At 43.3% G+C, this 15,837-nt stretch overlaps 2 protein-coding genes across 2 annotated transcripts; both read left to right on the forward strand.

Annotated features, from left to right (window-relative positions):
• The first annotated feature begins 317 nt into the window (after nucleotides 1-317).
• LOC130724945 (protein MAINTENANCE OF MERISTEMS-like) lies at nucleotides 318-10,857 on the forward strand. Its single transcript, XM_057576212.1, has 3 exons — nucleotides 318-2,301; nucleotides 2,386-2,906; nucleotides 10,756-10,857. The coding sequence occupies exons 1-3, from the start codon at nucleotides 1,923-1,925 to the stop codon at nucleotides 10,855-10,857; spliced, it is 1,002 nt and encodes a 333-aa protein (XP_057432195.1). The 5' UTR covers nucleotides 318-1,922.
• A 1,313-nt stretch (nucleotides 10,858-12,170) lies between these two features.
• LOC130724946 (uncharacterized) lies at nucleotides 12,171-13,891 on the forward strand. The gene is made up of 2 exons (XM_057576213.1): nucleotides 12,171-13,265; nucleotides 13,376-13,891. Exons 1-2 carry the CDS (start codon nucleotides 12,171-12,173, stop codon nucleotides 13,889-13,891), a joined length of 1,611 nt encoding a protein of 536 aa, XP_057432196.1.
• The last annotated feature ends 1,946 nt before the right edge of the window (nucleotides 13,892-15,837 follow it).

Below are 15,837 nucleotides of genomic sequence, written 5' to 3' on the forward strand. Positions count from 1 at the left end.
ATTGAAATGATGCTCTCTCTTTACTGGCTCTCGATTTTGAACTGCAAGATCTGAAATTGAATGGGTTTGTTTCTGGTTTTGAGAAGATGGGTTTTGTGAATTTGGTCTTGGTAGAGAAGAGAAGAGACAAATCAGTGTTGCGATTTTGAGTTGAAGGATTTCGATTTCTAAGAGAAATGAAAAGAGAATGAGATGATGATGATGATGATGATGAAGGAGGATGCAGATGAACAAAGGATGAATTCGCAAGGAGAAATAGGGGATTTGGGTTTAACACCCCAGGCATTAGGCCCCCCGCCCCACCTTGGGGGCGAAATTACCAGAAAACCAGTTGATTAAAAACGGTAAATGATTACCCGACTCTATAACGGGTAATCATTTACCGATCGTGTTTAAAACATATAAACACGACAGTTTGGGTTTTGAAACCCATTATTTCAAAACCCAAATTTCCCTCCCTCAATCGCATCCTCTCTCAAAGCTCGGTTCCACCACTTCAATCATCTCAAAGGTCGGTTCTAATCATCATCAAAGCTCCCACAAAGACCCATTCCATTACATTCAAAAGGTAAGTTTTGATTTCAATGATTTTCACATTTGAAGTTTGAATTAGGTCAATGGTTGAACACTAGGGTAGTTGATTGATGATTAGAGGTAGGTTTTGTTGTGTTTTGTTGCCTGAAATTCCATGAAACGAGTACGGGCACGAGTGGGGTGCATTTGGGTCTGTTTCTGGGTTTACTGTAATATCGGAAAATCAATTTCCGATATGATAATGGAAAATGATTTTCCGATATGGTAATGGAAAATGATTTTCCGATATGACAGTATGACAGTGCAGACTTCCAAAATTTATTTCCAATATTTAACCATGGCATGTATTTAGCTTCCAGGATTACTTTGCTGATTTGTTGAGAATTGGAAAAGATCAAGATAGATTTGATGTGTTGTGATTAGGAAAGTTGTTTATTGTTTATTGGAAAAGATTAAGCGCTCAAATCATATGCTTCATGTGTTGTAATTAGGAAAGTTGTTTATTGTTTTTGTTCGCTTGTGATGATGGTTGCTTGACCTTAACACAGCTAGAAATTTAATTTAATCACATTCACATGCAAACTAACAACTAATTCTCTATATTTTCCTTTTCCTATGGTTAGTTGCTAAACGATTGATTGGAAATTTCCTGATTAAGTTAAAAAATGACTCAAATGATATGCTCATATGTGAAAATGCTTTACTTATTATGACAAGTATTGTTAAATTTGTTTGTTTTGCACAGATAGCGAGAATGAAGGGCGGGAGGAAGAGGTCACGACATGCTTCTACTAGTGAGGATCCAGCGGATCGACACCATGCTTCTACCAGGCGCGACGACCATATTGCAGCCACTCAGGCGGTAGAGGCTTCAGCTCCGTCTCCATCCCCATCTGCTACTCCGGTCGAGGCTCCGTTAGCTACCCCGGCTCCATCTGCTACTCCGGTCGGGGCTCCGTCAGCTACCCCCGCTCCGTCTGCTACTAGGGCTCCGGCTGAGCTGGACCCTGCTCCGTTGTTTCCGATGGCTGAGTTACCTCGTCAGGAGACATCTTCTTCTGAGCCTAGTGGCGAGGAGTCTTCTTCTTCTTCTGAGCTTAGTGGTGAGGAGGAGGAGCCTCTTATTCTGCAGGAGGAGATTGATGCTGCTGATGTTGTGCCAGATGTGGTGCCAGAGGGCGGTGCAGAGGGCGGTGCGGATGACGACCTCATCCAGAGGGTGGCACCGTTTCCCGGGGGGCCTGAGGATCTGTCGCTTCTTGCGCATTATCCTGACCACAAGGCTCCTTGGACGTGGCAGGCACTTCTTCGCACAGACCCGCGGTACGTGGACCGTCGGACATTGAGGGTGGCCACTGTTGGGGGGAAGGTATGGAACCTCCCCTGTGATGGCGATTCAGAGGCCCACACACGTGCGACAGCTGCTGCAGCAGACGGGTTTGTATCACCTGCCTTGGTGCGGGTTACCGGAGACAGACCCAGCTGTCGTACTGGCCCTTGTTGAGAGATGGCATGAGGAGACGAGTAGCTTCCACATGCCGTTCGGGGAGATGACTATCACCCTGGACGATGTGTCTGCTCTTCTCCATCTTCCCACAGGGTCGAGGTTCTACACTCCGGGCAGAGGGGAGCGAGACGAGGTTGCAGCGCTCTGCGCCCAGCTCCTGGGAGGATCTGTTGCTGCTTATCTGGCTGAGTTTGAGGCGGCGGGTGGCCAGAACATTCGGTTCATTACTCTGAAGACCATGTACACGTCTGCTATGGATGGTATGTCTTAATAATTACTTTATTAAGTTGTATTTATTTTTAGAGTATTATTAATAATTGTTAACTTAATTCATTTCATTGTAGGGGGACGCTATGAGGATGCTGCTAGGATCTGGCTGGTGAACCAGCTTGGTGCCACCCTCTTTGCCAGCAAGAGTGGTGGTTACCACACTACTGTCTACTGGATCGGGATGCTTGAGGACCTCGGTCGCGTGTCGGAGTACGCGTGGGGTGCGATTGCGCTGGCTTCGTTGTACGAACAGCTGAGTCGTGCATCCCGCAGGAAGACAGCGCAGATCGGTGGGTTCACCTCCCTCGTGCTGTCATGGGCGTATGAGTACATATCCAGCAACGTCATTATCAGGACGGAGGTCCCCGGCTACACACAAGACCAGCCTAGGGCGCAGCGGTGGTCCACGTCTCGGATCGCGCATTTCAGACTCGATGAGAGACGAGTCATGCTCGATGAGCTTACAGTGGATGATATCACATGGACCCCTTTTGAGGACCATCGAGATGTTCGACCGCGGGATCCCAGGGCCCTCTATTCCGGCTACATCCGGACACCTTACGGCCGGTCTGTGAGCCGACATCTACCAGAGCGGGTTATGCGCCAGTTTTTCTTCATACAGGACATCCCTCGACACCCCTCTGAGATCCAGACGACGGGGTCCCTTGCTGAGACCACAGATGCTGCCTATGCTGAGTTTGAGCCGCACCTCCGCCCTCAGGGGATACCTGCTACATATCCGGGAGAGGCGGTGGAGGGCAAATTTCAACTTGTGTTTATGCTTGCACATGTTAAACAATTCAATCCAATGAGCTTCAAATTCTGGAACTGTTGGAGCATCTACCAATTCGGCCCACTTGTCCATAACCTCTTGAGCAAAATCATCCGTGCCAACATACTCTTTGCACTTTGCCAAAACACACTTGTTGATGTGCCACAAGCATAGTAAATGGGTGGTGGTGGGAAGGCTTTGTGAAGCAGCACTCAATAAAGCAAGATCTCTGTCCGTCACAATCACTCTAGGCAACCTGGATTGGTCGGAAATCAGAGACTTCATACACTCCAATGCCCAAATGTAGTCCTCTGTGGTCTCACTGCCAATGTAACAGAATGCTATTGAGTATGTTTTATCCGTGGAGGTCAGGCCAACAATCTCGAGCAAGGGTAGTTTGTATTTGCTGGTCTTGTATGTGCAATCCATGATCACTACATATGGGAATGTGTTGAAAAGTTTGACGGCATTCGGATGAGCCCAAAATATATCTCTAATCACTTCCGATCCGGGTTCATTTCGTTTGAAGTGAACATACTTCTCACCGTCCAACTTCTTCAGCAAGTATTGTATCTCAGTCAGTGACCCACGAACGGATTGTCTGAACCGCTTGCAAACACCATAAATTTGTTGGATGGTAGTCAAGTTTGAAGGATCTTTTTCCTTCAAGGACGCCAACATCTTTCTAGGTGGAACCCAAGTCTTAGCCTGATTTATCACGTCCTCCTTCGCCTCACTATTCAATCTACCAGCGTAATTGTGGCCAACTAGTGACTCAGCTGCGAGATGGATGTGTCTACCGTCCATCACCTTCAACCACCAACCTTTATCATCTTTCGTACGTCGTCCTTTTAGCCTAAAAGGACAACCTGTCTTTTGTGTTGACGTTCCTTCAACAAGATCCGGTTCTCTGTAGGGAATATACGCACCATGCTTCTCACACCCCAGAATGACATATTCTTTTCTTCCCTTCGCACCACTATCAGACTTTGTTGTCACCAAAACAAAATTATTTGCCATAGAAATGTCGCGAACCCATTTCATAAGATCATCTTTCAAAGGGAAACGCTGTTTCAGGATAAACAAGGCATAAGGCATAAAACAAGGCATAAACAAAGCAAACAAAGCATGCAAAAATTTGTGCAATGAGTACCTGATCAGTATGATACAAATGAGAGACATCTATAGATATAATCGGAGGTTCAGCTAGTGATGGTTGCTCCTCTGGATTATCATTTTCCAATCCAGCAGCATGTATCAATTGTGATTCACCAAAGAAAAAGGACTCTGTCATCCCTGGAACAAAAACGGTAAATCAATAACCGACCCTATAACAGTAAATCAAATTCCGGTATAATAACGGTAAATCATAATCCGATACATTAACGACAATTCATTTACCGATTCGATTCACGATTCAGCAGCCTAAATTACCAACTTAACTAACTAAACTAACTACTTAAACTAACAACTAACTACTTAAACTAACTATAAATAAAGTACCAAAGCTAACACCACTTACCAGAAGTTAAAAGCTTTCCCTTGGTGGTGGTGGTGTTGGTGGTGGTGGTGGTGGAAATGTGGAGATGGTGGTGGTGGTGGGAAGGTGAAATGTGAGGGAGGAGTGGAGTAATGGTAGAATAAGGTAGTTTGGGCGAGTTATGGGGGGCTGGTGGGGGGTTGTTGGAGGGAGGAGTAATGGTGGAGGGGTTGGTGGAGGGAGGAGTAATGGTGAAAAGGTGATCAAACTGCCAGATTATCAATCGGTAAATGATATACCGATATCAATATAAGAATCGGTTAATGATTAACCGATATTGTTCTTCGTGTTCTGGGTAATGGGATAAAGGTGTTCATACTGAGGAACAATAACGGTAAATCATTTACCGATTGGTATTTTGACATCGGCAAATCATTTACCGATGGGTAGTTTTGGAATAAAAAAAAAATGCTGGGGCGCGTAGCCTAAAGGGTGGGGTGCCAAACCCAAATCTCGAGAAATAGGAAGGATGAAGGAACCTCACGTGCAGAAATCGTTATTGTTTTTCACTTTTTTGACTGATTTAGTTTTTTTTTTCTTTGATTTTATAATTTTTTTTTCTGTTTTTCTATTAATTATATTTAACTTATTTCATTTATATTTTCCTTTATTTTTATTATTGATTGAGATGTGTGGTTAGTAAATGGATGAGGTGAAAATAGCAACTGCCGTTAACAATTGGATGGAAAGTTAACAGCAGCACAATTTGAAACATGAGGGAGGGAATTTGCTCGTTTTAAACATGGGGGAGAGACTTCGCACAACGGTGAAAGATGAAGGAGCAAATGTGCAATTAAGCCAAGAAGAAAAATGGGTTTGGAGAAGAAGAGATAAAGAGAGATGTCGAGTGAGAGGGAGAAATTGAGAGAGTGAGAGCGTGAGAGAGTGAATGGGGAGAGAGAGATTATACAATTCTGATTAAGTGTGGGTGGGGCCCACGTGGAGAGAGAGTGTGATCAGAAAATTTGAATGTGTGGTGAGAATGAGAGGAGAAATAGATATTTTAAATGAGTGGTTGGGAAATAAAAGGAATAAAGAATATTCCTTTGTGATGCTTGATAGGCTATCACAAGTAAGTAGCAAAGGTGACCTGTTAGAGCAGGTCATCTCTTCATAAAAGAAAGAGATAAACATAGAGTATAAATTCCTATGATTAAAATAAAATAATACACACAAAAACAAAAATAATTATAATTAAATCCTTACTATTAAATAACTCTATAAAATCAAAAAAATTGAAATTAATTACTACTTAATAAATTTTCACGAATCGCGATTAGATTCGAGAAGGGAAAATAATATAATAAAATAATGAATATAAACACGCGATTAATTAACTATAAGGGAAATATTCCTTAAGGTATTTCCCGTCGTCGTGGCGCGAATAATATATCAATAACAAATAATTAATAACAAAATACTTGTTGTCGTAAATTAAGGATATTAAATAATTAAACGTTCTATTTAATTTCGGGTCTTACAATACTACCCTCCTAAAAAGGAGTTTCGTCCTCGAAACTCGAAGTCAGAGAAGGCTCGGGAATACCATTCCCTCACTTTTTCTCCAAACTTAAAAGTAGCGTCAGCACGCATCCCAAAACCTGGGAGACGTCGAACAAATTCACCTCGAAGGTGACATACAAAACAACGACAACGCTTATAAATCTAGCAATCATCTCAAAATAAACCTAGATACCTCGCTTATGCTAGTGCGCTAGGCACCGAAATCCAAATCCTAACTCAATCGCTTACATGAACGACCTGACAAGTGTCGTCATGCTCTCACAAAAACAGCTGAATCATAATAAACACGTCCATAAATCATCATGCTAGTACCATTCAAATCTCATCGCATGGCTCATCGGCCAACTATCTCATATCCAACATCATTCGATCAACAACTTAGAAGCAAATCATCATCTTCATATCTAACAATCCATCATTGTCATCTCCTTATTCGAAACTATCCTCATTCAAACAACACAATCAATCTTCTACCTAGTCACGGATCAAATAACAACATTTCTTAAGTCTGAACTCTCTATACAACTCAGAATTCATTGCCTTTAAGATCAAACCATATACTATACCTCAAAGGACTTAACTTGAAACTCATCTTCAGATCTTTAATCTTCTAAGATTTAACTGCTATCATTACCACTAAAACCATTAAATCTCTTATTCATACCAAATCCTCAACTGTCAAGGTCAGTCTTAATCCTTAAGGTTTCAATTCAACTTAGTAACTCTCAGTTGCCAACTTAACATGTTTCCCCAACATCCAGAATCTTTGCTTGATCAACACTTACACCTCTAGAGTCTAACTAGGCGGTAATCCACTAAGTCTAGTCTCTTAGTAAAATTAGCACAAAATCACATAACCTATAGCTTCATAGCTTTCGAAGGAATACCTAAGACTCTCCAACGTTGAATCGCTTGGCTTAGTCTACCTCTCATGCGAACTAACCATTTAATGACTATACGACGATCATCAACTTCCAAAGATTTAAATCTTAATCATCTACAATCATATGCTTAACATAACTTACCTACCAACTCGACTAATCATTGATCGAATCTAGTCAATCCTCCTATCATAGTCCATGCCAGTTGTAATTCCAAATATCACCCCCTCAAGATTAAGTTGATCAGGCTCAATATCTTGGCGATGAGGATTCAAAAAAACCCACTGGTAAAGCCAATGAATCTATCTCATCAAGTAGTCACATCTGAACTGAGATCATCTCTTAATCTATTCAATCTCTAACAATTCCACCTTATAACTTACATAACCTTTACATCTCACTTCTAAAACTCATATGACATTCCACTGGGATTCATTCTTAGAATCTATCTCTCCTTACTAACTCATACCAGTCTAAGACAAACTTCAAGGCTTAACGAACTTCTCTAAACCCTATATAACTTCTATACTTAAATACAAACAACAGTCGAAGGAATGGGTCTCATACTTATACCCTATTACTATCAGAAGAATAGCAATCTCTACCTGAAATACCACCTGATAGTGCAGGAAACTAACAATAACGGTTAAAGTTTTGCTGGAAGCAGTAACCACCAAGTCAAAGCAAGCAGTTAGTGCTCAAAGCAGTGACAGCAAGCAAGAAGCTTTCTGCTACGCTAAAGAAAGAAAACAAGCAGTCAACAGGATTGCTCTCAGCAAGCAACCCTTAAATGATGCCCTAATAACTACACATTGTTTCCTTAGGAAACAATTCAAACGATCTATAAAGTAACACTCAGTCAATTGATCAAAACCCAATTGATCGATTACAGAGTTCACACAACCTAGCACAGAAGACCTATTCCCCAACAAGCTCTGGTTATCGCAACCAAAGCTCTGATACCACAATGTAACACCCCGATTTTTGGGTGCCACGGTAGTAGCATGTTAAAGTAAATATGCAATCTTTTCCAAAAGGGATTTATAAATGTGAGTATTTTTTTTTCCTTTTCGAAGTGTTTCTAAAATATGTAATGCATACTCCCAACCGTAAATAATTTACATCTGGCCTCGATCAAGGCACAGCATAAAATACATGACAAATAAACTAAGACCCAACAACGGACTCACTATGCAATGACTCCATAGATCCGATATACTCCCTATGATTTCCACACGGGGTAACCATAGGAAAGCAATGCACCGGAACCTACCCAAAACCTCAAATACAAATCATAAAATGATCCTGCAAGCTTAAACCAATAACGGTAAGCTTTTCTACCCAAAGGATCTAGCCCTACACCCGACTCTATTCTTCGAGTCTTCTATAGTTCTTCCACGTGGAGTAGCATCTGCTCACATCACCTCCTTTCGTCGTCTGGCAGCAGGCCGACCGCCCAAACACAAACATACAAACAAAGCCAAGGCGCGAGGGTCAACTCACAGTATACAATAGATATACAATCAACATGCGACAAAAGGGGTATATACTTATATAGGTTCTCAGTTGCATATCCTAAGGTATATACTTAACATGTTATCAAGGCTCTAATCAACAATTCAATAGACAATATCACACAATTCCAGTTAGAGTCGCTCCTTGTCCGTGCCTCACTGCACCGGCGATCACTCCCCTCCCTCATCGGCCCCGGGCGTCACAAGTAGAATCCTACACTCTCTGATATTTAGTTTTATTATTCCCATATGGTTGTGCTAATAACATCAAAGACATTTCAGTTTTGCTCCCTATAAGAAGTTGATCTCTCTAGGTTGGTTTAGTACTTTAGTTGTTTGTTTGACAAAGTATAATTTTTAGGCTTCCAATCACTCTGATGTAAATTTGAGAGCTTTGTCAGCTGTATGCTGCTACAAAGTTAATTTATTACTTTCACTGGATCACAAGATTCCATGGTTTTTATATTTTTGTTAACTTGGTGTAGGGTAAAAGTCAATCCCTCACTTCCTGTCCTAAACTAATTTGTGTTTTTGATGGATGACATAAAGTATCAGATTTCATCAATCATTATTGATGACCCTAGTTTAGTAGTGTTTTTAGGGACATTTTGTAGTTTATTTTGAGTCTTTTTATTGAGTCTCATGTAGTGTTTCATGCATTATCATGCATTTTTATCTTTCTTTAAGTTTTTACTTTGTTTTGGTAATTTTATAGTTTTATAGGGACCTTTCTTGCATTTTAAGTAAGTTTAGGACTTGCATATCTTTTCTACTTGAATTGAGGGTCTTTTGTGCTAATAAACTCTTGGAAATCCTAGATATTTTCCTTACTTTGTTCCCAAGAAGCTAGGTCTGAAAGCTGATGAAGAAAGAAGGTCAAAAGGCTTGGAAAATTGAAGGGAGGATTAAAGGGGAGTTAAGAAGAAGGTCAAGAGGGTTTCTAGCATTTAGAGAGCGCTCAGGCGCTCGTGTTGAGCGCCTGAGCGCCAATTGGATCGATGTTTACATGATGCTAGAAAGGAATTGGCGCCTGAGCGCTCTTGATTGAGCGCCTGAGCGCCAATTACCTCCAGAGAGCTTGTTTTGGCTTGGAATTGGCGCTCAGGCGTGCTTAATTGGCGCCTGAGTGCCCAGACTCAACCTGTTTGCCTATAAATAGGCTTTTTGTCATTTCTTTTGGAACGTCATTTTATCATATTTTCATAAGTTAGAAGAGAGGGTTTGAGTTCTAGAGCTTGAGGAGCTTTCCCTAAGCCCTATGTTTCAGGTTTCATCTTTATCTTCTTGTATGGATTTCATAGCCATGCTTGGCTAAAACCCCTTTTGCTTTGGGTTCTTTGTAAGACTTTGAATGTTTTAGCTATCAATCCTTTTCTATTCATGATGTTCTGAGTAAACCCTTGAATCTCACTTCTATGCTTTATCTTCCAAGCTTGAATGCATGCTAGCTTCTTACTTTTCTATAATCATAACGATAGTTTGTTATAGAATTGGGACTTGTTGTGAGATTACTCCTTCTATACTTGCTACTAGGAATAGAGGAAGGGTTGGGGTTTGTTGGCCTGATTTGTATGCTTAGTGCTTCTAGCAAATGTTTAGGTTATCAAGGAATTGAACCTATCTTTTGATTAGGAAGGGTTTTCTTTGCGAGGCATCGAAAGATAACTAACTAGGCTAGAACATCAAGGAGAGACTCGGGATTAATTGAATAGGAAGGTTTGCTAAAACTGAAATAGTTGAACAAGAACCCAAGGCAATCTCATCTCTGTTTTTCAATCGCTTTATTACTTGATTACTTGTCTTTTTACAAACTCAAGAAACAACCAATTATTAAAACTGAATTTTACTTGCTTTTCAACCTTAAACTTGAATCTTAAACTGAATTGCCTCACCAATTCCCTGTGGTTCGATAATTTAAAACCCGGAGGTATTCGTACACTTGCGAATTGACCAACAATTATGCTGAGCTTTTACAAAGAAGAACATCCTCTGATGTAGACAAAGCATTATAACATATTAATGAGGCGTTTATGATGAGTAAATACTCCAAAAATTTGCTTGAAATGAAAGCAAAGACTCTTTTAATGGTTTGTGCCTCATTCTTATAATATGCCTGAATTTCACTATAGATTAGATTACATGTCAAAAGTCAACATAAGTCAGCATGAGTCTGTGTTGGATAACTTTTGCTTCAATTATCAGCTGTCTATTAGGAGGTGATTCAGCTGTGTGATGAGACACTTGATTCTGCTGAGAAGAATGTTTCTCCACTGGATGCTGGTTTGCAAGTCACAGATATGAATAATTCCCTTTAAAACCATTTGAGCAAGGTAAATGCTTGGTGTCTGCATAATATTATCTAAGATTACTACAATTATCTAATTTCAAGATTTTCACAGGTGATGGTAGAAGGATAATATAAGTGATCCTTATGTGTAAAAAACTCTCACGAGAGGGATATTTTACAAGAAAATATTTTCATATTAAAACTAAAGTGTATAAAAATGATTTTTTATATAATTTAACTACACTTTTTTAGAATTTTAATGATTTTAGGAGTAAATGTATATAATAGTATGATAATTCCTTTCATTCAATAAAATTTATGTTGCTGTTAAAAAAATGCATATAATAGTATGATAATTTGATAGTTGAAATATGTAATACAAGGATTAGAAAACATTATTTTTTTAGAGCAAAGGGGGATTATTCATTAATCATCAAAAGACAGCCCAAAGAGAATAGAAAACACAAAACCACAAAGCCAGCCAAAGACCCAAAAACAAAAACCCAAGAGAAAAAGCGCAAAGATCCTAACAACTAGAGGGAAACTTTTCTTTAACTTCCGCGGCCAGCCCTCAAATGGCATTTTCATCACTACCCGGAAAAGTCACGTGAAATACGAGCCGGAAGGAGAGAGGGGACTAGACGACTGCGGCGCAGCAACAAGATCCATGCTCCCAGATTTACGAGGTCGTCCCCTACGCCGACGAGAGCTCTCCAAGCCACGCTTAGCCTCTTTGATCTGCTTAGGTCGACTGCGAGGACGAGGCTTCTGGACTGGGCGAGACCCCAGGGTCCCTCGCCTAGAGGCGTCAGCTTAAGGCGAGGGGCGCACCTGAGACTTGGGCCTCCCTCCCTGAGGCCCAATTGGCCCATTAAGGTAAATTAGAGGTGCCAAGCCCAACTCCATACCCATAAATAGGGGACGGTTACCGAATGTAAGGGACTCGGGGCTCATTTGTGAAATAACAAGATTGAAATTCAGTTATTCTTTCTCTCTCTAGCGGTTAGAATTTCTCTTTCTAAGCATTCACATCACTTTCCTCACACTTTGGGTACTATATCCCTATTGTATGTTCTTGGATAGAACATTTGGCGCCGTATGTGGGGATCGGTAGATTTCGATTCCCGGACTACGTGGATCGTGATTCGGTTGAGAGGAGCTCGATTTTCTGTGTGATTTTCTTCAGTTTTCAAGATTTTTCGTTTGCATTCTTCGGTTCACTAGCGAAGCTCGATGGAAACGCGTCGTAAAAGACGGGATGAGGATCAAGAGCGGCGGCACGCTTCGCCACCGCGTCGCGTGAGAGGTAGGCCGCGACGCGAGCAAGTTCATCGTGAAGAAATGGATCGATTAACTCCTCCTCCTCCGCCACCGCCTCCGCCTCCTCCTTCTCCGACGCCTCCGCTACCTTCTCCACCTTCCTCGCCGGAGCAGCAGAGGACGCTGGTGAATTCACCTCCGGCTTTGGGAGAAGAGACTCAGGCACCTCAGGCTCCGATCTCCAGTCAAGATTGGAGGCGCTTGATTCGAAGTGTCGATGACATACACCAACGAAACGATTACTTACAAGAACAGCTGGAGTACTATCATTTCGAGCAGCAGGACGAGGGGGAGCGCGAGGCAGAGGCTGTGGCTGAGTTCGAGCCGTTCTCGGCGGTAGTACGGGAAGTTGCAATTCCGGATAATATGAATAATATTTTCCTGGAGACATACAATGGGAAGGCTGATCCCAAGGAACACCTGCTATATTTTAACATGAAGATGGTAATCAGTGACGCTTCCGATGCTGTAAAGTGCAGGATGTTTCCGGCTATATTCAAGGGAACTGCCATGGCATGGGTCACAACCCTACCCCGAGGATCAATCATGAATTTCCGTGACTTCTCATCCAAGTTCCTCGTCCAGTTTTCGGCAAGTAAAACCAAGCAAGTGACAATTGAGGATTTGTACAATGTGCGCCAGTCCGAAGGCGAGACTCTGAAGCAGTATGTGAAACGATTTAGCGCCGCGTCGGTGAAGATTGAGGAGTCAGAGCCAAATGTCTGCGCCCGTGCCTTCAAGAACGGTTTGCAGCCTGGAAAACTGAATAGAAAATTAAGTCGCAAGCCCGCCCGGTCAATGGCGGAGGTTCGAGCGCGGGCAAACACCTACATACTCTACGAGGAGTATGATGCTTTTAAGCGAAGGCGCGCGAAGGTAGAGAAAGATGGTAATAAGAGGGATGCATCGCCAGAGAACAAGCCGAGTAAGGAGAGAACGGAAGGAAGCAAAAGGCGAGACCGGAAGGTGCGTGCGAGTGAAAAAGTGCCGAGGGAACCGTTGTATCCCAAAAAGGAAAATTTTGAGCGTCGCCGACCCTGGCATCAAGCCGATTCTCGCTGGCGAGAGGAGCCAGGGAAGAGTTTGAGTGTGCACCTGACGGAGCTTCTGCGTGAGGTTAAGGCGAGAAAGAGACAGGCCCGCCCCGGGCAGCGTTGGATAAGACCAAGTGGTGCGAATACCATCGCTCAGCAGGACATGACACTGGGGACTGTTTTACTCTGAAGAACGAGATCGAGATCGAGAGGCTCATCCGAGCGAGCCGTTCACAGTTGAGTGATCATGGTGATCGCTGGAGCGGAGAGCGGCAACGAGGAAACCGGTATAATAGGGCCTGCCAGCAAGATGATCGTAAGCGAGAGGATCGCCGCCGTACCCCAAACGATGACAAAAAGGAAACACTGGCCACACAGAAAAAGGGTGCGGAGGAGACCTTTAATAAGGACCTCGAGCCGCCGGTTGGGACGATAAATACGATTGCAGGTGGTTTCGGTGGAGGCAGGGAATCGACTTCGGCGAGGAGAAGACACGTCAGGGCAGTAACGTCGGTACAGCAATATGAGACCCCTTTCGGCTTCCAGCACCCAGATATCGTGATATCGTCGGCGGATTTTGATGGAATAAAGACGCACAAGGACGATCCAGTGGTTGTCATGATAAGGATAAAAGCTTCAATGTGCGACGAGTTCTTCTGGATCAGGGAAGCTCTGCTAACAGGGATTAACGGGGATGCGTTTGACTAGCTGGGATTAACGGATATAGATCTGATTCCTTACACAGGGACATTGGTAGGTTTCTCGGGCGAGCAGGTATGGGTACGAGGGTATATAGATTTGGACACACTCTTTGGTGTCGACTAGAACGCCAAACTTCTTCGCGTAAGGTACCTAGTATTGCAGGTTGTGGCTTCATACAACGTCATCATTGGAAGGAACACACTCAATCGCCTTTGCGCAGTAATTTCGACAGCTCACTTGGCGGTGAAATACCCGTTGATGTGTGGTAGAGTGGGGAAGATCGTGGTGGACCAGAGAAGGGTGAGAGAGTGCTACAACAACTGTCTTAGCATGTACGGAAAGAAAGGAGCCAGCGAGGGACACAGGTGCCACAAGGTTGAGATTTTAGAAGACAAACGAGAAGGGTTGAGCCAGCAGGAGCAAAGGACAGAACAGGTCGTTGATAGGAAGGTAAAAAGGCAACGAGACAGTCAGAGTCAAGGCAAGCAAGATGACAAGGCAGGAAGGAATTGGCAGTTTACAGACATCCTGGCATTGGAGCCCTGGGCAGGAAATATTGACGACTTGGAAAGGTATAAATTCACTAGGGGGGTGCTGGCGATCGAGCCCAGGCTCAGACCCGGACAGGAACGACGATTGGAGAAGTTGGTAGAGGACAATTTTGACCTCTTCAGCTGGAGTCCAAAGAATGTGACACTATGGGAACTTCCGCGGTTCAGGACACCAGCTCTTTCGAGCAAGGGGCCGAACGAGCAGAAGGGGAAAGCGGCGATGAGCCGGGAAATGGACCCAGGAATTCTACAGCGCCAAGATTGCAAGCAAAGGGGAAATGAGTGCTCGGGCGGTCCCGGGAAAAGCAAAAGGCGGGGAAGAGAGGCCCGACGTACCGCGGCAAGAATAAGGGGAAGGCTTAGGCAAAGCAGTGGAAGTCGGCGAGAACAATGATCCTTGAAAACAAAAAAGCCAACAAAAAAGCCAAATGGAATGAACAAGAGAGTGAATCAGAGGCGCGCTGGCGAGAAAGTCAACTCCGCAACAACGGTGAGTGGGTCGCGAGTACGTCAGGCACGAAGGGCGAGGTACTGGGCGTAATACTTTAACTTGGAGCCTTGGAGGCTTGGCGACAGGGGCGAGGATGCAGCCGAGGAACCAGATCAGAAGGAATAGGACCAAAAATAAAGATGCACTCTTTTTCTCCATCTCGGGAGTTTTTTAATGAGGCATCCCTCAATGTAAAAAAAAATCTTTTACGAATGAAATACAAAAGGATATTCACCAGCAATACTCCTAACTCAAACTGCAAATATACGGTCGCACGGTGGGAAAAATTCCCCGAAGGTGACAATCCCAACACGACCTTGTCTAGGGATTGTTCCGGGAAAGTCCGGCGCGAACCGGTGCTACCCAGATAGCAACTCAATTAACATGTCACGTTCGCTCGGTGGGAAAAATTCCCCAAAGGTGGCAATCCCAACACGACCTTGATGTCTGGGGATTGCTCCGGGAAAGTCTGACGCGAAGCGCTGACCTCTCGTTGGCGATGTGTGCGGGAAAGTGACTTATCCCCAAAATGGGGTGGGTCCCTTATCCCCTTAGTCTCCCCGAAATCTGGGAATACGAGGCATCCCCGAAATATGGGCGAGAACATAAACTAGGCATAAGTCTGGGTAAACCTATATGGCCGCTGGGTCCCTAGCATCGTAAGCCCTCGCCGGGATAAAACCGGCGAGGCCGCACCTGCTTTTACGGGAAATATTAGTGCGAGGAGAAAGTCTCAGTTCAAAACTGAGCAAAAGTCCTAGTTTCTTTGACACACCTTCAAAATCGCTACACGAGCGCGAAAAGAAAAACAAGGCCTAAAAGGCGACGAGGCGATCACAAGGCGGAAAATTTACGAAGGAAACCATGCGGAAATTAAACTGAATAAGAATAAGAACAATAGTTGATTACAA

Source organism: Lotus japonicus, chromosome 6, assembly GCF_012489685.1.
Source record: "Lotus japonicus ecotype B-129 chromosome 6, LjGifu_v1.2".
Lineage (NCBI taxonomy): Eukaryota > Viridiplantae > Streptophyta > Magnoliopsida > Fabales > Fabaceae > Lotus > Lotus japonicus.

What these genes read in the sequence shown, in the direction of transcription:
- LOC130724946 (XM_057576213.1), top strand. Translation starts at nt 12,171, where the DNA reads ATGGATCGATTAACTCCTCCTCCTCCGCCACCGCCTCCGCCTCCTCCT. An exon ending in TGACGGAGCTTCTGCGTGAG is followed by an intron (nt 13,266 to 13,375) that starts GTTAAGGCGAGA and finishes TTTACTCTGAAG; the next exon opens with AACGAGATCGAGATCGAGAG.
- LOC130724945 (XM_057576212.1), top strand. Translation starts at nt 1,923, where the DNA reads ATGGCGATTCAGAGGCCCACACACGTGCGACAGCTGCTGCAGCAGACG. An exon ending in GTACACGTCTGCTATGGATG is followed by an intron (nt 2,302 to 2,385) that starts GTATGTCTTAAT and finishes ATTTCATTGTAG; the next exon opens with GGGGACGCTATGAGGATGCT. An exon ending in GCCGACATCTACCAGAGCGG is followed by an intron (nt 2,907 to 10,755) that starts GTTATGCGCCAG and finishes GCTGTCTATTAG; the next exon opens with GAGGTGATTCAGCTGTGTGA.